At 39.9% G+C, this 23923-nt stretch overlaps 1 protein-coding gene across 1 annotated transcript in view; it reads left to right on the top strand.

Annotated features, from left to right (window-relative positions):
- Positions 1-23923, top strand: part of ctnnd2a (catenin (cadherin-associated protein), delta 2a) — a 205494-nt gene that overhangs the window by 166727 nt on the left and 14844 nt on the right. Inside the window, exons 17-20 of the mRNA XM_054622519.1 lie at positions 996-1169; positions 3862-4012; positions 17065-17314; positions 19648-19732. Coding sequence (XP_054478494.1) covers positions 996-1169; positions 3862-4012; positions 17065-17314; positions 19648-19732 — 660 coding nt within the window. The remainder of the gene's footprint in view (positions 1-995; positions 1170-3861; positions 4013-17064; positions 17315-19647; positions 19733-23923) is intronic.

Raw genomic sequence — 23923 nt, forward strand, 5'->3', positions numbered from 1 at the left:
GGGATTTACTTAGCGTCTCTTTGACTTTTAAATAGGTCAGAGGGAACTGAATGGAGGTAGTAATGCATGCACTTAGACACATGATAATACGAATCCACAGATATATTCCTTTCATCAATATTGCAGATATGGAATCAGATGTATTTCCAAAAGCAAAGAGGACGAGTAGGGAAACTGAATGAATGCTGCTTAGGTAGGTTAAGTGAAGGTTAACCAACATTCCTTCAAAATTTAGTGCTTTAAACTTCAGCATTTTTTTCTAACAGCCTTATCGCTTGATTTATTACCTTAGTAAACATTGTAATGAGTTTATGATCTCAATCACTCGTGGAAAGTCTTTTTCAATACAGCATGATGTGTAAACAATCGTCGCATTCATTCTTAAAATAGTTGATAAAGCAGGGTACGCTTTAGGGTGGCCATGTTTCCGTCTTGATACTTTAACCGTTTCCCTGTGTGTTTTCAGTTCATGAAGTTAATTGTAACCTTTTTGTTCGCCCTAAAATCAGTTGCACTTAGGTCATCCTCTCGTGTCACTTCTGGTTGCAAATAGCCAAAATGACAAACTCGAATGCTTTTAAACGAAAGTCCACAAACCAATGGTTGACCGTCTATGGTTTAGTGCAATACCCCCAAAACAATGTTGTTTCAGCTGACATCCAGCAATCTCTGAATATATTTCTGTTCTAGTGTAACCAGCAGATATCCAGGCCAAGACTTAGTAACTTGATGTGTGACCTCAAGTAGCCAGTTTTCATTTGGAACCAAAAGAAAAGCGAAATCATCGTCAGGTGGCTGGTTACGAGATTGCATTTTGGCCAGTGCCTTCTGCCCCTTTTACTCTCCACAAGGACCATTTACCTGCATTCAACCAAAGAATTTCTATGAAATTCTGAATTTGAATGCAGAATCTGTTTATAGAGATTAGACCGCCAATGGTTAGCATCTTTCCTTGCTGAACATAAAATTGATTAACTCTTTCTTCTCTTTCACAGTGGGATGGCGTGGGCCCCTTTCCGGACACAGCGGAGCCTCCCAAAGGGGTTCAGATGCTGTGGCACCCCACCATCGTCAAACCCTACCTTACCCTGCTGTCTGAATGCTCCAACCCCGACACCCTGGAGGGAGCAGCCGGGGCTCTGCAGAACTTGGCTGCAGGCAGCTGGAAGGTAACGGCTAGGTTTAAAATGGTTCCCAAACTCTTTGCCGTCTTAGTTGTTTACTTCACTTTTTTTGTCACACATAAATATCGTCAGAGCACAAGAGTATAATCCGGTAGAAATACTGAAAACCACATTCAGGCACTGGTGTTGCATGAGCTCGAGCTCCATGTGCTTTTGTTTTTAAGAGAGCAGGTAAACATAGGAAACTTTAAATGTGTGTATTTATACCCAGCTAATTGTCCATTAGTATGAAAGAAAAGGATTCATCATGAGCGTGTCCTTGCTCGACCATGCATTGTATGCAAGGACAAACAAGTTATTACATATAGTACAAATTATTGTTGTGGATAATTCACAGCTGAAACTGTTTATTCACATTGTAAGTAGGACAAATTACTGTGTGTGTGTGTGTGTGTGTGTGTGTGTGTGTGTGTGTGTGTGTGTGTGTGTGTGTGTGTGTGTGTGTGTGTGTGTGTGTGTGTGTGTGTGTGTGTGTGTGTGTGTGTGTGTGTGTGTGTGTGTGTGTTTGTACATGAATGTGTGTGTGCAACCGTGTGATAATGTGTGAAGTCCATTTTAGAAACCCTCAGAGCCATTGAACAAAGAACTGCTGTGCACTCAGCATCCGTGCTATTGGAGTTCAGTACATAGCCCTGGTTATGCTTCTTTTTATTGAAAAGTAATGTGATATTGATAGATGTGTTGAGAGGTATTGCATTTTGCAGTATGGGCAAATATAAATCAGAATGACCTTGCTGAGTAATTCATGTAATTTCCATGGCAGAAATATATCCATCCAAAAGTTAAGAGTGTAATATCAACAAGGAAACCAGGACAGGTTGGGCATGTGCAAACACAAATTCAACCCTGATCATCTGGTTACAGTTCAGTTCGGCTTTATACAAATTCAAAGACTCATTCGGTTGCAGTAAATGCCACAGTACAGAGGACAAACAGCTCGAAAACTAAATCAGTTGGAATAATGTTCTATTTGCTCACTACACGATCCTGCTGACTTTGAAATATTCAGAGCACAAGCCAATGTTTTGTGTGTTCTATAGTATATAATATTGTTCAGCAGCAATGCAATTACTGTAATAATGTAAAGGCTCCAAGCCCAAACACACCAGGGAAAAGAGCCGGGGTTCAACAGCAGCTGACTGATGGAAACAGCTAGATGGTCAGAATGTATGAGTCACACGGCAATATCGGAGAAATTGGTGAAGGCAGCTTTAGCCTTGAGGGAGGTGTGTATGAAGCTAAAAGGCAGAAAGTGCGAGGGGTTTAATCTAGGAACGACCTTGGGAAACTGCGTCAAACATTGTTGGTTGTAAATAGGCTATGTGGGAATGTTGATTGAAATGTTTGTGTGGTCAAAAGTGCTCAGTCAAAAGGTTACGTTACTTTTGCTCTACATGAAAAAGTTGAACTAAAGGCAGTTCTAGACGAGGGAGCGCACTGTGTTTGAGAGGGATGTCTCTGTGGTTCTGAAAAATGTGTGTGGGAGATGTGTGTGTTTGGTTTTCCATTGCTAGGGGAAAGGACAGAGAAACAGAGCTAGGCGGAGATGGAAGAGAAGGCTATAGAAAGCCAAGGGAGATGGAGGCAGGTGATATTCAGGGAATCCCATTTTCTATTTTGGGGTCTGACTGCATGCATACTTGTGCTTTGCTGTGTCTCCTCTCCTGACTTTGAGAATAGTGCTGGTAACGGTTTCCAAAGAAGCTGTGTGCGTGCACTGGTGGCTCACTCTACGTTCTGCTCACTAAGCTCTTAAGACCATAGTCTATGGTTTATACATTATGATCATTGTCCTCCAAGGGTGAATTATTCCTTAAAATTAGTATTTGAACTGTAGTTTGTAACTTTTGTTCTAAGAAAAACAAATCTTTGTTTTCACTTTAATATACCTTGGATATTCTTTTCACCTCACACTTCACTTACTTATATCTATGCTTGGATGCTGTTTGGCACATCCCCGTCTTCTACAGTTGACCCACAAGGCGGCACCACTCTAGCCGTTTAGGGTCGAGTAGTCCATTTAAGCGTACCTTGATAGTTATTGAGAGAGGATAGAGTGGTCTCCAAGCTCAAAACTCTTCTCTATGGTTCATGTAATTTTTCCCTCTTACAGTATATCACTTGTGAGTCAGTGTAATGCCTCAGCCCCTCTCATTGACCCTTGATATAACATCTCCCACTCAACCACTGTGCTCTTTTCCTTTTTTCCTACCGCAACCACAAGCTGCTGGTCTGTCTGTCTGGTAATAAAAGAAAGAAAATAGTCAGCATAGTGACAATAAGACAGCGGAGGAATAATAATATGTGCATTGAAAAAAAACGATTACACAATGCAAAGGCATGGTGAGTTCCAATTAAGGTAACCAAAGAAGTGTCACAAGCAAAAGGAGAATAGTGTTTGTATTGTTGCCATGCTCTGTCTTTTGTTTACCAAGCTGAGTGGATATAATTGTAATCGCTGTCGCCTAGTAAAACTTAGGTTTTAAAAATAGACATTTTCTTTTCTTTCTAGATCCTCCCAATGCTGCAAATTGTCACAAAAATCCCACAATCTTCCTGTTTCATTTCAGCCACAAATACACAATGGGATTGTTTTTTATACTATTGCCAGACTCTACTATTCATGCATTAACATTTTTGCTATTTAACAGCCTTTTCCCTGATTTCTCCCCGTCAGTGGTCGGTGTACATCAGGGCTGCTGTACGTAAGGAGAAAGGCCTTCCCATCCTGGTGGAGTTACTGAGGATAGACAATGACAAGGTGGTGTGTGCCGTGGCCACCGCTCTCAGAAATATGGCCTTGGACATCAGGAACAAGGAGCTCATTGGTGAGTCCTGATGAACACTTTCTATTTGTTGGTGAAACATCCCCGCAACTGTTGGATGAAATCATTGCATGGATCGCTGTCATTTTTTATCTCGATAAAGTTACACCTGCCCTGTTATGCTCAGTTGTGTTCTCTGTTGTTGGTTTGTGAAGAGCAACCTGAAGCCCATTTGAATCTCTCATTGAATATCTCGTAGCCATTCCATTTTGATCCGTTCCTAAATAATTCCTCTCGTTTAGGGTATGCAAGCTTGTGTTTGAAGTGATGTAACACAAGGGTATAGAGCCTGTAGCCAGTTGCTCTAATTACAAGTAATTCAACACTAATGCCAGCCTGTAGTCACCTCATAATAACATAGTATGACGGCTCACCTGGCTTTGGAGCTGCTGAGGGATTTTGACCCATTCAATTTATTGTCACTGATTGAGACCATTAATTGGTCTCAATCACAAACTAGGATCAAGTCTATATGAAGAGCTGATACTTCAAATGAGGCTTTACATGTGATCTAAAATGAAAGTGCTCAACAAATGTGTACGCCATGATGGTATAAGTGTGATAGTTGCTGAGACTACTGCAATATGGTTCTCTTTTTTCTTTTTTGACTGTTGGATGAAGCCATTCGTTATTATTTAAATAAATAAAGGCCACGTTGTGTTTGTTTTGAGAAAATGAGGCTAATAAGGAAGGTCAATGTGGGGTAAAGGAAATAAGCTGGTAGAACATATAAGGTAAAGAGAGAAAAAGTGAGATTTCAGCAGAAGATATGATCAAATCAAAGGCTTGCATTGGGCGTTGGCAAAAGCACACAAAGGTAATGATTGAGGCTAACTGACATGCAGCATCACCACATCTCGGGACGAGGGATTACTGGTTAACCGTAAACGCAATAAGTCATGTTTGTGTGTGTAAAGTACGGGCGCGTGTTGCAGCATCCTTTCTGTCTGTGTTTTCTCTGAGTTTCGCGGCTTCCTGGTGGGCTCAGTGGTTACTATAGCAACCCTGCTACCCTCAGTCTCAGTCGAGGGCTTCTGGAGTCTCTCTGGGTGTTTGCCAGAGTATTGTAAGGGACTATAAGGAATGCTGCCGGCAAAGCTTAATACGCCCATGCAGTGATGGTCTGTCTGGTGCAGGCAGCAGATTACAGGATAATTGAAGCCTTTGCTGAAAAAATGTATCAGTCTGATTTGATTGGCTTTTGGCTTTTGGTTCTTGTTTGTCTGCATGTTTGTTTGTTTTTCTTCAATGCACCTGTTGTTGAATAAAAACTCCAGTTCTCTTTAAAGATTGGCAAGGATCTTTGTCATTCCTGGGATTGCTAACCAAATCTGCTCTAAATGTAACATGCAAGCTATCAGATATAAGATTATAAAATATGGAATCAAAAATCATCATTTAAATGCACTTGATCCATATCAACTCAAACAGAATTGTCACTACAGTGTATTAGTGATCCCCTTGCCACCCATGGGTGGAGTTTATAAAAGTGGAATGTTTTATAATATTAGTCTCATTAAGGTATTGTAAAATAACATGGGCAAAATGCTGTTTCAGCTGCTTTAACTTTTAGTTTGACTGAGCCATTACATTGTTTAAATAAATGTGTCATTTAAATTGAATAAAAGATACAAAAGTCCACAGACTGACCTTATGTCATCAATTATTTTGTTAGAGCTGTTACAGAGTATGCTCTGGAAATCATTAACATGTTTTGATTAAATTATTAGAGTTGATTATTCAGTTTTAACTTTGAAAGTGTTTTATCGTCATTAGCTTCCTGAGGAGAGAACGATGAAGAGGAGTGTTAGAGGTAGACACTGTAATGCATTTGTGCCTCATAGAGAGAAAGGCAAGCAAAACACACAGGCATGATTGAGTCATGTAATTACATACAAATCCACAGGGAAAATCAATTCAAATGTTTTTGGCATTTTCATTTGAATACGCGCTTGACTTATTCAGCTGCAGGATAACATGGTTTGTGTCCTGCGTGTGATTAGCTCTCACAGTGTTATTTCTGAGACTCAAGTCACAGACAATAAGACAGTGATAGGGTAATGGAGGCAGATTAAGATACTGTATATAATAGAGAGAGAGAGAGATAATTAGGGGCATTGCAGATTATCATTCTCCTGTAGCAATCAGGCAGGTGCTGACAGATTTGATTAAAAAAAAGATACGCTGCTTAGAAAAACAGAGATCTTGTGAGATTGTTGTGATTTTGACAGTCATGCAGTTAACATAAAACATATTTAATTTAATATTAACTGTATAATTTAGTTAATAGGTTACTGTGACACAGAAAGTTATTGGTTCAATTTGGTTAAAATATTCAAAAAATAGATTAGCATTAAAGCTTTCTTAAGTCATTTGAGCATGGAGTGGCAGGAATACTTTAAAGTGGCCAATCATTTGACACATTCTTTCCTCATTCTAATGGCCAGCATGTTGGCAAACAAGTGTCTCTATACTTTACATCCAACAGTGCGTCATGGTCCTGGCATTTAGTTGTGGTGTTTTCTGGTTTATTTTGATCAGTTCACTCTTTGTGTGTAATGTTTGGTTTTTATTCCTGTCTTTGTTAGTTTTCCAGCCTTTTTGATTGTCTGCCACGCCCTGATTAGTTTCTCATTTACGCCCTTCTTCCCTTGTGCATTTTGTCTGTGTGTTTTCCCTGTTTCATTGCCAGTACGTCTTCATATCTTGTACTTGGAGTTTCAGCCTGTTTTTCAAGTGATTTTTGTTTTAGTGTTTAGTGTGTACTGTGTTTTGGATGCACCTGCTATCTGCCAACTGCTTCCTGCTACCTGTCTGCCATAACCTGATTTCCCTCGGACGCTCAGATAGTAAGCCGGTTTCAACAATAAATCACTGAACTTTTTGTTGCCTTCCCATCAATCCACCTGTCCAACTTTGCAATTTTCTGAGACTGAGACTGGGCATCCCATGCTTTTACTTGCTTCAGAATTAAAATTGTAGCCCTGGTTTGACCTCCCAACAAATGGAAAAAAATATCAGCTTTTATTGTTAGATGTTTCACCAGACACTATGTTAATTTGTCTCTCTTCTTGGCTAAGATTTTACATGAACATACACTAGTGTGGTTTTACTGCATGGCAAACATGAATAATTAGCTTAAAGCAGATGGAAACTGGAGCTGCAGGATGGAGTGTTGATTCATAAGACAGTGATGGCAACCTGGCTCTGTTTGGCCATCAGACATTATTAAGCTCTCATAAAATTGATCAGTATTAGTGGAATAAATCATCAGTTGACAATTAAAAGCAGCTGGCACATCAACTTCTCTTCCTAACTGTCGAAACAATGCACATGGTAAATGAGCCAGAAAGCAACAGTCAGAGTTAATGACACACAATGTCACAGAAACACAGAAAGCCTCAGAGATGAAGAGGGAAAATGGAGAGAGGAGGAGAAAAGTGAGAGGGATCAGTCAGGGTTGAGCCTTTGCTCTTGGCAAAGGGTGATTTGATACATGTCGACAGGAAAGAGGTAGAGGCCAGGCACTCCTAAGAGACAAGCCCCATTTGGCCCATGTTCACAAGCTTTATTCACCACAGTGACTCTAACCTCTGAGTCAAACACATTTTTCTTTACACCATGCACTTCTGCAAAACAACCGTGTAACCAGAAGAAACAAAGCGATTTCACGGAGACGTTTGTGGGTCTTTGTCAGATCAAAGTTCCACCTAATTGTAATACCATTTTGCATGGCTAATCTAGAGTAAATCACCTCTTTCTAAAAATGAAAAACCAAATCTCCATGCTACACTGTGTCATAAGCTGTTAGTGTCGGTGTGTTTGGCAGCATCAGCGTGGGGGGAATGGTAGTTTGCATGAGAGCTCAGCAGAGTGAGCGGAGATGAGAATCATCTTTCGCACACAATAACCTCAGAGTGGCAAATCCTCTGGAAAAGCACTGGATGGCAGCGAGACAGAGGCACAAGGCTAGAGGAGGAGAGAGGAAAAGAGGAGAGATAGGCCAAGTCATACTAGGCAGACTGAATAAGGGTGGTAGATGAAACCGAAGAGAAAGCTAAAGACCTACCGTAACCACATATGTATGCTTATATTTCCAATCCATCTGTAATGGGATTTAATGGCATATTGTGTGTCACTGAAAATCATTCCTCTCATCTGTCAACGTTTTTTTTTCTCTCTCCTGATTTCACTCTCCTTCATAGTTTTTGATTTGCATAATGTACTGTACGCCTGTGTAGCAATAAATGAGTCCCATTCACTGCTACACCGTCTGTCAGCGCAATTCTTCCCCATTTACTTACAGATGGTAATTTGACACACATGAATTGGGAACGGCAATGGAATGACAAAAAGACACTGTATTTTTTTTCAAACACAGCACCCATTTACTAAAGGCTCCCATAAACACATGCAGTGCCTGCAATCAAAACCCAAGCCAAAATTACTGTTTAATGAAAAAATGATTAATTAAACAAAAAAATCTCTATTAATTTAAGACAGTTAATGAATTAATGTAATGCTTTGTATGAGGTGACTGGCTCCAACTACTACATCTAATTGAGTTTCTGGATACAGCAGTAAGGGTTTAATGTAAATTCCATACATGAAATCCTAATGTGAAGTCCTACAGTATACTGGGGATTGCATTACATTTGTGATATATAGAAATACAAAGTTGGATGTGAAAGCTTTTGAGTTATGCTTTTAAAACAAACGAGTCATAAAAGTATTGATTTATGAAATATTGATTCAGGTTATTTAAGTGTCTTAAAGTTTTTAATCATATAGCATTGCATTTGATTATATATTAATCTACAAATTGATGATTAGGGAATCAAAGCATTGAGACTTTTAGGCATTAGTGATATTTACTCAAGGAGAATCACAGAACAATCTTTTAGCTTGATAAAGTGACATAAAGAAAATCTAACTAGTCAACTTGTAATTACCAGATTTGCTGGCTACCTTCCTGCATTTTGCTTACAATACTTAACCTCCAACATCAAACAAAGCTCGCCATGGTTTACTAGAAAGTGGCTCAAGATCGACTCTTTCATGTGAAACCGGAGGTGCTTTGTTCAGGTTCAAGTTTGATCAGGATGTTCTCTTGTGTGATATATGTTGAAGCTCCCCACTTGTTTGCATCACATCAAATTGAAAACACCTTCAGAGCACTGATAACACTTTCTCTGATTACTTACTGCTTGCAGAAGACACCTTAACTCTTTGTTTTGACTGTAGTAACTAAATCAGTTACGATGATCACTTTTCTGAAATGATTAATAATGATGAAATCAAAAGCAAAACGTTAAAACTTCAAAGAAAGAAAATGACTTGTCACTTCCACCTTCTCGACATTTTTCCTTTCTTCTTCTCTTTTTCCCTCTGGCACCTCTCTCGTCCTGTTTCTTTGTCTTCTTCTCTGGTCACATTACACCTCCTATTGGTTTAAGCCTCCCATCCCACTCTGCTTAATTTCCCTTCACAATGCCCACCTTCTTGTCGACAACATGAATATTATGCCCCTTTTTCTACATCTCATTCCGCTTCTTTGTTTCTTTTCCTTCCTTCTTCTCCACCTCTCATCCCTTTATCCCACACCCACCCCTCCCTCTCCGTGTCGTTTCAGACATGAGCTCATACCGTCTCTCCTTCCCTGACACGCAGTCTCTCGCTCTTTGTGTCTCCCAGTGATGACATCAGTGCTGGGAAGTGTTACTGTGGAAGCTGAACTAGTGCGCCACAGGGATGTCACTAAGGGCATGATTGCAAATGAGTGTGGCCCTTTTAAAACCTGGGTTGGGTTGATGCGATCACAAGTGGACAGCTCTAAGTACGAATACAGCACAAATAATCACGTATATCACTTCTTTTTGCAAAGACCAAATAAGTAACCAGTGGGGGGAAGAAATTAAAAGAAGAAGAAGAAATTAAAACTATTCCTTGGCGTGTTTCAAAAAAGATCTGTTTGATGCACTTGGCGACACAGTGGCCTTTTTGAGAAGATTTCAGACGTTGTGGACTGAAGCGTGATTTATGCTTGCCGCATCCACAAGGGTTGAGTGTCCTCAAGTGACGTCACGCCATCTCACACTATGCGGCAGGTTTTAACCGGTCTGTGAACATCCAAAATATTCTAACTACGCGGATGGGTGGAGAAAATTGAGAACTTTGAGGAGCTTTGACAATGTCTGTTTGCCAAAAACCCAATTTTTCCCCTTCATAATTCAACATCAGCTCATGTCCATCCGACCGTCTTTGCGGAAAGTAATAGCAGGGCTTAAGCCAGTTTACACAATTTGAGAACCAACTGGAGATAAGAAAAAGGTGTAACAAAAGGAGATCATGTTTTTGATGAAGCATTTTGCTGTTATGTGCGTGGTCAAATGTGTCCCAGGCCAACTTGGCAAGTGTTTCGGGTGATTGGATCATAATGCATCTTGGTGGTTTACATTCCGTAAGTCAAAGATGCATTTTAAAACCAAGCGTAAAAATGTGTCAGACACTGTCATCCACAAAAAAATCACCGCTTCCCAGCCTTCAATCAAACCATTTTATTCACATGCATACACACACATTATTGTACATTTACAGGTTGCACTTAGAGAGGGAACATGATATTTACGTGCTTAGTTTGTGGATTCCTGCCCACACCAAATATTTTCAATCACAATTTTGTATTTTCCCCACCCGTGACAATTTGTAACACCTTTTGCGGTCCCTGTAAACAGATTGCACTGTGGTGAGCTTGAACAACTTTGGAAGGCGTGCGGGCAGAAAGACTGAGCAGCCTAATCCACTGACTCACACAAAGTTGACACACACTTCTCGGTCCCTGTCGCAGTGGTAATTTTTGTGAAATTTCTTAGTCGCCTTCAGAACGAATCTCTTGTGTGTGAGGGTCTGGCATGTCTTTTATCGGCACACTTTGTTCTCTCGTGGCATCCATCGTCCTCCACTGTGCCAGACTGGGAGCCCGACAGACAGAGAAATAAAAATTGAGAGCAATACAGAGAAATAGAGAGAGGGAAAGAAAGGGCTGTCATGAGATACATTAGGTTTTTTGGGGTCTGACAGCTGTCCCCCCTGGATCTGACTCTTGTTGGGTTGATCCTGGGAGGTAAATGGATACATAAAATGTGTCTATGTTTTTTTCTTCTCTTTGACATATTCAAAATGATGCCCTGATTCTATTCAAGAAAGTGTTTCCACTTGTAAGGAACCAACTGGTCATTATTGAGAAGCTTTATAGTGTAACAATATCTAGCAATGACATTAGGAATGCCCTTTTCATTGTAACTGTGAGTGTGTGCATGAATAGAAGAAGTTAGTGTACGGGCATCTACGTATTCCAAAGCCGGCATCTTCTCCTCCATGACAGTAGAATGTCTTTAATGAAGCTACAAATTCTCTCACAAGGGGGTGAGGGGCTTTCCTCCCTCTCTCTCACGCTGTAAACCTGTCACCCATAGACATCAAAGAGGGGCACATGGGGCGGGATATAACTGGTGTGAAAAGCACCAAACACAAGAAGGCAAGAATATTTTATGACGGGGAAGCGACGGCATGCCGCTTCCAATTTACCTCCATTCCTGGCCTGCCTCAACCTGCTGTGTTTCATCTGTTTGTGCTCTCCTTTGCATTTCAGTTTATTTATTCATTTATATATTTATTATTCACAAGTTAAAAGGAATACACCTCACATTGCAGTTGGGAATCAGACTTGTCTTCGCAGGTCATTCATATCTATTACAGCTTCATGAGAAAGTGAGGATGTTGATAATTGGTGACTGCAGGGTCTGTGTGTGTGTGTGTGTGTGTCTCTGCGTGTGTGAACAGTATGTTACTAATATTCCTACTTCTTTGTGGCTGCTTGCCATATGAGGCCATGATCCAGAACTAATTACAATATTGTAATTTTTTATGATTTTTATTTAAAATTGGTGCCAATAAAATGCCAATATTGATGATTGAGAGTATCTCCAGGGTTTGTATGTTGATATAATCCTGGTGTAAGGTCCTAAATTCGTTGACCTCTCTCAGAGGCTGACATCCAAGGACCATATCTTTCATGTTTTCAATAAAATAAATATTCCCACAGAACAGAATCTATATTCCTGTTGCTGTGAATCTTGCACCCCCTGTTGTTGATGTGATGTACTACTGATTAACTTACCAACAGGAAATTCACACAGATCACACAGGCAATGAAACACTTGTTTTGTCGCTGAATATTTTAATGGCAGCTGTGGCACGTTGTCATTATACAGTATACAGTTCATATTTAGCTGATAGCAAATCAACACTTTAAATGCTTCACCTGTTAAGACAAATATAGTTTGCACACAGGATATTCACCTGCATATATATACGTAACGTATAGTAATCTAAAAGTGATCAGTTGTCACATTCTCAATTCCTTTCTCACGACTTGAAACAGATTTCCCAGCTGCAGTCCAAATGTTTGTCTCCTATTCTTCCACTTTACCTTGGCTTTTATTCAGCCTAGAACATACTCATAGAACCCAGAAAGGTTTCAGGGACATAACGTAGACAGAAGCTTGTGGTACCAGTAAGAGTACAGCAGCCCCCAGGGCAGACCTCAACCCAGTCACTGATGACCTTTATTCTTGGACGCCACAACCAATCAAGCCGTTTCATCTTTCCCCACATCTCCCTGAGACAATTAGCTCCAATTTTACTTCGATAACACTCTCCCTTCTTCGTCAGTAAACAATCAAATCACTTGATTGTTGAGGGTAATTGGATCTCTTTAAATCAAATCAGCCATTATGGCCCTGATGAAGCATGGCCCCGCACAGCGGAAGTTAGCGACACATGAGGGAATGCAGCAGAGGAATACATTACCATCTCTGCCTCCCAGGTGAAGACGGCTATATTGGAGGAGTTGTGTAATACAGGTTTATTAGACTGTGCAGTGATCAGCACAGGGGCTTGTTTCTCTCCTTGAGGACATGTTCAAGGTGTAGCTCACATTTCAGTGACAGAGAAAGAAGATGAGGGGAGATTGCACTCCAGCATGTAGAGGTGCTGTCTGTGTCACAATAGGACTTTAGAGTAGAAAATGTCGCCGCCAACTCATAAAAAATCCATTCAAATTTGCTCCACGGCTCTTTTATTCATTTTCTTTCTGCGTCACTACCTATGATCACTGTGAGGTCTTACATGACCTGGCTTTAACACGTAGCTTGTCTTCTAGTTGTATGTATTACAATACTTTCTATACAGCTGTACTTATTCTAGCAAATTCAAATTAGTCATCAACTAAATAACGAAAACATCAATGTGGCCTTGAGAGAAAAATTGTATATTTAGTAGTAATTAAAATGAAAAATGTCTTCATCAGGGTAATGAGAACATCAAAAGATCTTGCTTTTAAGACGTGTTGAATTTTGCATTGACATTAGGAAAGTGCAGCAACTCCCTCTCGTTTATATTCATCTATAATTTATCAATACGCTTCTTGCAGGCTCTGGTATCATAGATGTAGGAAAGAGGGCCAGATTTTAGTTGACTAAAGTGGTGTCTGCACACAGCTTTGCTTTAGTATGTTTAAGTTTGGCCTTTGATATTTATTTTTGTATATAGTATTAATATTTGTTTATATGATAAAACTCTTAAACTCCAAGAGACGAAAAATGACATTGCGAAGTTAAGATTAAAGAAAAATCTAAAAATTTTGAAAAACATCTCACATCAAAACAGAACATAAAAAATTCCCCAAACAAAAAGACATGAAGTCAGATAATGATCTGATGTGTATCTTCGGGTGAGACGTGTGCATGCAGTACTGGATGTGTGTATATTGTCAAGGTGAGGTGTTTGTGAGGCTTTCAGTCATGCTTTTTGGCAATCAGTGATTTTCAGTCTTCCTCTAACAAGGTGTGTTATTAAAAGTGTTGGAAATAACAAAGGCCGCTCTGATTCATTCTTCAGCTATCAAGGCATTTCACACTGCATTCGTCTCAGCATACGTTAACGTGTATGCAGGATAATTCTTCTCTTACTATACTTGGTTTCTATGTCCTTCAGTCATCCCTTTTGTTCCTCATCTTCCTCTTTCCAATCTCTCAAACATGGCTGACTACTATGCTGTTTTCCCCTCCTCATTCAACCTCGCCACCTCTCTCTCCTACTGTATCATCTTCTCCGTTAAGCACTTGCCCCCTGTGGGAAGAATGTGATGACGTTGCGGAGACTGATAGGGATATGCATGCACATACCTGTGTGGACACACAAATGCGCGTGCAAGCATATTTTAGGGAAATGCTGACAGCAGTTTATCAGAGCATCTGCCTGTAAGCAAAAAAAACAATTCTACTAATACATAAAGAAGGATGCCTCCAACAGTTTTAACATTACTGTTTATACTCTTCACCCACCTTTTATTATTACTTAATTCCCCACAGTCAGTCAGTTAAAAAAATAGACACTCGCTTTATCAGTCAGTCACTCAGTCAATTAAATGTCAGTCATTCACGCAGTAAATTATCTGGCAGTCAGTCAGTAAATTAGCCAGTCGGTAAATTAGTCATGCAGCAAGTCAGTAAATAATTCAGTCACTCACTCGGAAATTAGTTAGATCATTAAATCAAGGAAGAAAGTCAATTAATCAGTCAGTCATCAGCCAGTAAATCAGTCAGGAAAAATAGTCAGTCAAATAATGAGTCTCGCTCTTAGGATGAAGCTTAATTTTGTCCCCACAGCCAAAAGACAATGGCCGCTTAACCTCTGTTCAGCCTGCCAGCCTGAGATAACACTTGGCCAATTAACTCCCAACTCCATCCTCATGGAAAGAGTTAGCATGTGTGTGTGTGTGTGTGTGTGTGTGTGTGTGTGTGTGTGTGTGTGTGTGTGTGTGTGTGTGTGTGTGTGTGTGTGTGTGTGTGTGTGTGTGTGTGTGTGTGTGTGTGATTGTGCATGTCTGTTTGTTGAAACCTCCACATGTCTTCATGAGTGTGCCTTTGGTAAACTCAAACATGTCTAGCAACATTGTTTGTGATACAAGGGCATATGTATAATCATGCATTATCATTATTTGTGGTGTGTGTGTGTATGTGTGTGTGTATGTGTGTGTTCCCTTAATCCACGAAGGTTGAAAGTGTCATCTGATTTTCCTGCTCTGTGTTTTGCTTAGCAGGTTCTCAGGACAGATCACTTAGACTTATTAGCTGTTTTAGAGGAAGAATTGGGGAAATACTAAAGAACAGTGATAAAAAGCTTGAATGCTCAGATTTTATCCTGGCTGTACAAGTGAAGGGACGAATCTTAACCCCAAAAGGATGTTTTGGTCTTGCATTTCCTTTTTTTTTTCATTAAGACTTAATAAATGCACAGTAAAAAAAATTGTGTTCATTGCAAATTGAGTAATAAATGTAATGTCCCACTTTAAAATGGATTCAACACTTAGTTGTACTTCCGGTTATTATTTACTTTATCTTATCCAGCACTTCTGTGGAGAACTTTTTTAAACATTTGTAAAACACAAAAAGAGACAGTGACTCACAGTGAACAGTTCTTCAGTGTTTTGTACACACTCAAACTGTCTTAAATGACATGCTTCAACATGCCTCATAGATAGCAGATTGATTATTTTGTGTCGAGATGCTCAGTTGATTGAAGTGGACCTTCTTGATGTACATCAGGCTAAGAGCTGTGCATCAGGGTAAGAGGGCTCGTCCTAGTGGTCCTATTGAGTAGATTTTGTTGGCTCATTATCCAACAATCACCTCTGCATCCAAACTGATGGTTCTTAGCAGGAACATGACCTGTGGGTTTCGTCCCAAGGGGCTCAAAATGACTCAAGTGTAATTGACAAGTTTTATGACGGTCAAGGCATTTCTCACCCCTCGACTGCCGCTCTTGTTTGATGAATCTCCACACACCACCTCAGTCAGCACAATCTCCTTTTTTCCTCTCATCTCTTCAATTCCTCTCCTGTCTTCCAATCCTCCACTCATCACCTATTTGCCCTGATCTCTCCTTTATTGGCCCCTGTCCTCAGTCATCTTTCTGATCTGGCTCTCATGGGAAGCTCTCTAATGGGAGTATTGCAGTACTTGAGTCAGAAACACTGCAGGAAATAACACTCAATTGATCCTGATTATTATTTGACGAGTCAAAGTGTAATATATATGTGTGAAAATGATTCATCTGAAATCCAAATATGTCAATCTAAATACAGTATATGTCTCTCATCTTCACCAAAACAATCTACATTTCTGAGACAGTAATAATTTATGTCTCGTCTTAACCCTGTTTGTCATAATAGACTACCTTACTGTGTGGGTGAGTTCAGGTTACATGTAGGTGGTTTTGTCCTCAATTTCTGTCATCTGCTCTTTGAAATCCATACTCACACCACTTTGTCTGAGAGTCCCCTTCACTCCAAATGTTATTGCTTCCATCTGCTCCACCCAGCTTCCTATCTGCCAGCATCTCCTGCACCTCTTAATTACTCCCACTCTCTTGCTGCCTTCGATCTCAGCAAGAACCATTCTTTGAATGTCAATTTCTTTTTTCATTCTCTTCATATGCCAGCCTTTTAGAAAAATACCACGACTCACCCCCTTTTATTGGATTCTCAGCATGTCTGCATTAGTGTGTGTGCGTCACAGGATTTCAGTGTGCCCCCTCAAACTAAAGATTTGGGGAGTTATCAAAACTCACTCACTAGCTGGACGAAACGTTTGCTTTAAAAAATAGTAAAAGGGATATTTTACTTTAATGTCATAGAGGCTTTGAAGTATCTGTTAAGTATGTTGTTGAGGTAGATGTATGAATGGATATACTGTAAACATCATCCATAATAACACTAAAACCATCCCTTAGCATTGATATATGAATTATCATAGGAAATATAAACACAACAATTAAACTCAGTCCAGTCGCCCCTTTATTTATCTCTTTTATTGTTCACAAAAAATATCCAAGGGCAATTTTAAGAACAACCTTTCATGATGTTTGAATTGGCTATATACAGTACGGGGGTTGTAAAGAAAATAACATTTGAACAATGTTTTTCGTCCCAGGTAAATATGCCATGAGAGATTTGATCCATCGGTTACCAGGCAGCAGTAGCAGCAGCAACAATAACGCCACCAGCAGTGGGACCTCTGGGACCACAGGCCCTCCGAGCAAGGCCATGTCGGACGATACGGTAACTGCCATCTGCTGCGCACTGCACGAAGTCATTACCAAGAACATGGAGAACGCCAAAGCCCTGCGCGATGCTGGCGGCATAGAAAAACTCATCGGCATTGCCCGCAGCAAAGGAGACAAGTGAGTACGCCTTGATAGCTGAAGAATGAATCAGAGCGGCCTTTGTTATTTCCAACACTTTTAATAACACACCTTGTTAGAGGAAGACTGAAACGCCATAACACAAAATCTGGTTATCTTTACCAATAACATTTCAATTTTCTGCGATAGCTTTAAAGTTTAAAGAGAAAAGCATTTTTAAGACATGATTTACCACTGAAGACACAATACATTGTATGTCTGCATTACATCAAATTAAACAAAAGAAGTGAGCAGAAATATCTTCGACAGTTTCTCTACCATTATTACAACTTGTTTTGGTAGATTCCTTTACCCAAAATATATTACAGTACAGTGAGTGGCTATATTCTTTACATGGGTTGCCCAGTGTGAATAACACCAGCAGAACAGTGTTACTGGCATGCCACTGAGCCACAGTGGAAACACAGAGTTCATCACTGCTACTTAACAACCACTTGAAATAAATTTGCAGGAGTCCCAGATTGGGTTCAGCAGAAATCCTCAAAGGATGCTATTAAAATCTGAGGATAATGATATATTATAACAGTTTACGGAAAACTATGTCAGATGTATTTATAACCACAGAACATATTTACCTGCGCTGCTGTTGAAGTGTTTTTTAGATCGTAATGATGATATGTCCTTACCGGTCTTCCAGATTTCAGCAGGGATCATTCTCCGCTCAGGAAAGGTGAAGAAAGCTCACTGTAACCTTCATACCAGGAGTATTGGTGTCTGATGCAGAACAAAATACAAAGAGGAAATTGTTAATGCTACATTGTACATCCACATTAGTTTGTGTTATGTTCTGCTGTCAAAATAACCTAATGTAATAGCCACCGATTCTCATTGTTTTTTTGTGCTATACCTGTAAAGTAATTTAAATTAAGTCATTGTTCAGTTCACCCCGTACTCAGTCAGTGGTGACCAGTGCTTTTATGTGGCCACACATAACACACGCACATCTATCTATCATAACTGCCCCTGCATTCTAATAAAGGATTGATTATGATTATTATTATTATTATTATTATAACTGCCCCTGCATTCCCTGTGACCACTCGTCCACAAAAGACGTCTGCAGAACAAGGAAGACGCCTCAGGAATATAACACCTGTCGCCATGCGAGACCAAGCAGGGTGTTCAGCTAGCTGCTATGGCAACTACCAGGTCAGGGGTTGCGATGACACCATAGTGTTATCGGACAGAGGTCAAACGCTCATTCATTGTTATGGAGAGACACTCAGTCTATTTAGGGAACTGTGCTCCAGGGCACCATTACTAAGAGAGATGAGGTGCTGGAAGAAACCTTCATAAGTGCAAATTTCACAGTGTGTGTAGTCGGCTGCTAATGGCCCACACATCTTCATTTTCCCAGGGTAGGTACACTGAGGATAAATGCTCCTTATCAGCAGTACCATGCTCCATTCACATAATTACACACTTTCAGATTTGAAAAATGCCCATTATAGCACCACCATATACAGCCACTGTTTACCAACTTACTTGAAACAGTAGGAGCTGAGTAATACACTGAATTAAAAAAAAGAATGATATGGATATCGGTGTATGACCTCTGCCTTTGAAACAGTCAGTGCCTAAAAGCATCATCATCATACAAACAACAACACTACTTTGTAGTCTCAAAATGTTATCTCCTATTCCACAAGTTGCACTGCGCTGCAATTTATGCTTCAGACAAATGCAATGAATAATCATAATCTAGCTAGGATGACGTTGATGACGTTTTAGGTAGTGAAGTCACTATTAAGATCTGTTTGCACTGTTAAATCATCGACTTGTTTTTTCATGTAACAGTGGAGGAGAGCATGATATGGTACATCCCAGTGCATTGTGTTTGTAGCAGGCTGGTAAAATAACGTTCTGTTGATACCATCACGCCATATTTCAATCTTTGAAACATTCTCTGTTCTTCTAAAAGCTGTTTTCAGGAGGACCTTTGTTAATTTTGGTGGACAAATGGATAATGAGCAACCCTTCTTCTTCCCTCTTTAGCTGTAAGAAGGGCAGGGCTTCTGAACTGACTCCTTCAAGAGTCATTTCTCAGTTTAGTGGCGGGGATGGGACCATTAGCATGGCAGAGAGGGTCATTTTAAACTCATCTGAAAACTCTGTTTTTGTGCATAGAAAATCATTCTCTGCTGAAATGAGCAATGGCCCCTCTTACTCTTAGAGCCATCACAAGAGCCACTAGCCTGCACACATTTTGTGCAGCTGGTGAAGACAGGGTGCAGGATGATATAGCAGCATTATCCAAAGGAGTGTGGTTCAGGAGAAATAACTCTTTCTCTCTTTTCTATTACTATCTCCAGACACTCTGCAAAGGTGGTAAAGGCAGCTTCTCAGGTCCTCAGCAGTATGTGGCAGTACAGAGACCTGCGCTCCCTCTACAAGAAGGTAGGATGTTTAACCAAACATGTACTCAATTAATTTAAAACTTTTTGTGTGCTGTTTAAGTATTATATTTCCTGTCACTCTCTGCTGCGTTATTGCACAAGAAAATAATTTTTGCATACCAGGTGCTATACTTAAAGGATTTTTAACCGTATTACCTATTGTCATACACATACAGCAACGTGACCATTAAACTTCTACATACCAATATCATGTACATACATATGGCTACTAGTTGTAGAAATAGGACCTACAGTAGATGAAGAATGAATGTGACATCCACATATGCAATGATATACATCCTGTTTAATAATGTATTTATCCCAATACAGTGTTTTGCGGATTAACTAATTTTAAACCTAAATCGTTATTCTAAAAGAGTGCAATTAAATCCATCTTCACAGTATCAGACATCTTGCTCGAAGCATAATGGTGTCATAAAATTGACATCATCCATGAATTAATTAGGGCTTTGCAAATATCCTCTGATAAAGGGCTTTTGATTTAGAGACATTAGTGTACTTTGAATAAATTATGAAAAAAGGTTTAAAGAATATTATGTCTGGATGCATCTTTGTTGTAAAGGAGCAAGAAAAGTAACACGCTTTGGGAAAAACAGAGCGTGATGTTAAATTGGTTGGCAAGCACTTCAGCTATTCATATGAGGATTTTCACAGAGCATCTTTCTAATTAAATCAAGTTATTATTTTATACGGCTTATTGGCCTTGAACTATCTGAGGATAAACTATTTTAGGATGAAGGCTTTTCACTTCACCATAGCAGGTGTTGAGGATGATTCTCTGCTGAAAGTGTTTAATGAAGCAGTAATGAAAAATATCCTGATACACAGTTTAAGTTATAATTTATTCACATCTGAATGGTAAGCTGCATTTTTGCTGAAGATATTGGTTCAACAATTAAAGTAATTTCGGCATCAAATCGACAACTTGGACAGACATTCCCAATGCTTGCCACAAGCTATCCCATTCAGTCAGCAGTTTGGTATTGATTTTTATGTTCACAAAATATACAACTGGGAGACAAATTAAACTATTATTTGTATTACTGTGAGATGCATTTATACAATTCATACAAACAGTGTCAAAATCAACATTGCGCTATCTTCAGCACACCATCGCCATGACATACAGTAGTTGTGTCACACATCCAAGTCGGATACTCACAGTCAGAAACAGCAGTGAAATAGTCATTACAGTCTGGCTTACGGGAAAAAAACACCAGGGGCAGACCTTAACGTTAGGCAAGGTTAGCAGCCTGGTTCTGGGGGCCCTCAACTATAAGGGCCCGAAACAGCTACAGATTTATTATGATGTTTAGAGGTGAAAAATACGAGTTATTATGTTGCTATTTCAATTAATTTTATCTCAAAATTAAGCGCTTAAAAAGCATGCAACTCAATTGTATACTGTACGTACTGTGTACTTCTACTTCAGAAGAAAACATTGCATGCTAGATATATATTTATTAAAATATGATGAATTACTATTCTTTGCTAGCATTATTAATTAAAAGCTCGCCCTTGAACAGACGTTAAGTCAATGAAGTACATTGTGCTGATAATGCCTCTCATTCAATCTTGACTTAAAATACAAATTTGAATGCAGGACTTTTAAAGTTTTATAGAGCCGCTACAGCCCAGCTGTAGCTTTGCATTCTTCAGACAACCCATGGTGTGAGCAGTCTGCTGGTAAAATCATACTTAATATTTCCAACACAGCCAAGGGACTCACATGCACAGGCGGCCGGTCAGGCTCAGCAGAGTTATTTTGCCGGCAGCAATGTTATTAGTGTTATATATTAGTACAACAAAAAATTGAGTTTCAGTGGCCGAGTGGTGCTGTTCCTATGTAGGCTAATCGCTGGTACTCGTTGACTCTAGGGATGAAGAAAAAGTTTGGTTGTAACATTATCCAATATCCATGTAGCATTAGCATTAGCAGGCTATATCCATGATCCATCAGAAAAAGTGAACTGGAGTCAATGAGCCAGCCACAGTCTGCGAACAACATCTGTGAGTATGCACAGCCCTGAAGCTCCGCATCCACTGCTGCACAGAGAGCTGTGTGCTTGTTTATTCAAAGTGCATTAATAATGGACGAATCGCGTATCCAAATAGAGCCAAATTAGAAAAGAATACTCCATGGGGTCCCCAACAATACACCCACCAAGTGTTATTTAGATCGGCCGAGCGGTTTTCAAGATATACGAAGAACACACAGAAAGACAAAAAGACAGATCCCTTGGTTTATAGTTAAGATAAGATAAGATAAGATAATCCTTTATTAGTCCCGCAGCGGGGAAATTTACAGATGTCCAAAGTAGAACTCCCTCCAAACAACCTCAGTGTTATTATAATTGTATGTAGTCTGTGTGGTAATGGCACTACGTAGATGTGTCTTCACAAATCCTTAGAATGTGTGTGTCTGTGTGTGTGTGTGTGTGTGTGTGTGTGTGTGTGTGTGTGTGTGTGTGTGTGTGTGTGTGTGTGTGTGTGTGTGTGTGTGTGTGCACGTGTGTGAGTTTGCGTGCGCACTTTGGCCCCGAGGTCTGTCATAACCATCTCCAAACAAAAGAATAATGGAGTTTTGCCGGGCACCATCACAACTGAGCAACAGTGTTTACTGAGGCAGGTGGATTAATAACTTTGTGTTAGTCTCTAGCCTTTTTTTATTCAACATACAAACACACACACACACACACATACACAAGCTAACATTGATGCTAATGGTTATTTAGCCCATCATGAAGACGGAAACAGTGTTAATGCTGCTGGATATCAGGATACCGTAGCTCATTAATACAGGAGCAAACTTGGAGCTCATGAAGAATGGCACAAACAAGCAAAAAGTGAGAAAAACCATAGAAAGTGTAGAGAAATGATGAGTGGTGTGCGCGCTGCTCCCACTCTGACACGCTCTTTTATCTCTCTTTCCCTCTCAACCACAAACACACACACAAAAACACTCTTGAAACCCACTTTCTCCTCCGCTGGCTCCTTTGTTTCTTTTCAAATGACAAATACCCCTACACTTCTTCAACTTGATTAAAAGTAATGTCAGATGTTCTGTTCCTTTCACTTGTCAGTAATGAGTGTTGAGTGAATATCTGCCACCGAGGTTGTCTGCCATTCAGAGCGCTAAAACCTTTAGACGCGTAATCAGCGAGTCTCAACGAGATATGTAGAAAATATTAAGTGATACATTCTAGGAAGGTGTCCTTGGCTTTGAATGTGTCTTTTTTCATCTCTGTGTGGCGAGAAAATAAAAGAATGAAGCTGATTTGCTGATTTATTTGAGATGCGTGCATGTGTGAACAATAGTGAACAGGATACACTTATGTAATCAAATGCTATACAATATTACAGCTCTGCTACAAATGACACCTTTGTGACGCTTCTAATGAACAGTTGTAGTTGACTACCTTCTGAAGCTCTAGTTTGTGGTAGTGTTTCATTGTGTTATTGTGGAGTATCAATCTTATTTTATTCTGTTTTAGGATAAAATAGTTATATTATTCAGTATTGTCCCATATTGAGCTTTTAATGTGAAATCTTTGTTGGAGGACCTTCATCAGAACAAAGAGAGAGATATTTGAGAACTACAACATGATACACTTCAAAAAGTCATTTCATCTTGTGTTATTTTCCTCAGATGATAAAGTGACGGATTTCCTACATGAATTTCAAATACCCGCACTTCAGTTTTCAAATGTGTTGTCAAACCTGAAACAACAAGAGTGAGCTGTCGTTCTAATAAAAAAATAATATACACACCTGTTTATCGAGTCAAACAAACAGCATTCTACCCAGAATCTATCCCAGGGACTTTGTTGCATGATCATTTCGTAGTGGGCTTCCTGTCAGAGTCCAAGCCTTCTGACTGTTGCAGCAGTCTCTTTGGAACAGACCGCCCCACGGCATCAGCGTGTCCTCGCCTCATCCTGACGACTGTGTCGCTCCCTTCACTCGTCATCCTCTCATCCCCGGTATTACACTGAACTGTATCCCCATGTGGCCCCTTGGAGCCTCATCTGCTTCACACTTCTCTAATCATTGCCACTGGATAGCATTACACTCGACTGGATGCCATAACACTCCAGTGATCCGACATGAAGGACATTGGCTTTACACAGCAGCCAGGTCTGACAAAGGTCGCTTCATTTTTGGGGGGATT

This window comes from Anoplopoma fimbria, chromosome 21, assembly GCF_027596085.1.
Source record: "Anoplopoma fimbria isolate UVic2021 breed Golden Eagle Sablefish chromosome 21, Afim_UVic_2022, whole genome shotgun sequence".
Lineage (NCBI taxonomy): Eukaryota > Metazoa > Chordata > Actinopteri > Perciformes > Anoplopomatidae > Anoplopoma > Anoplopoma fimbria.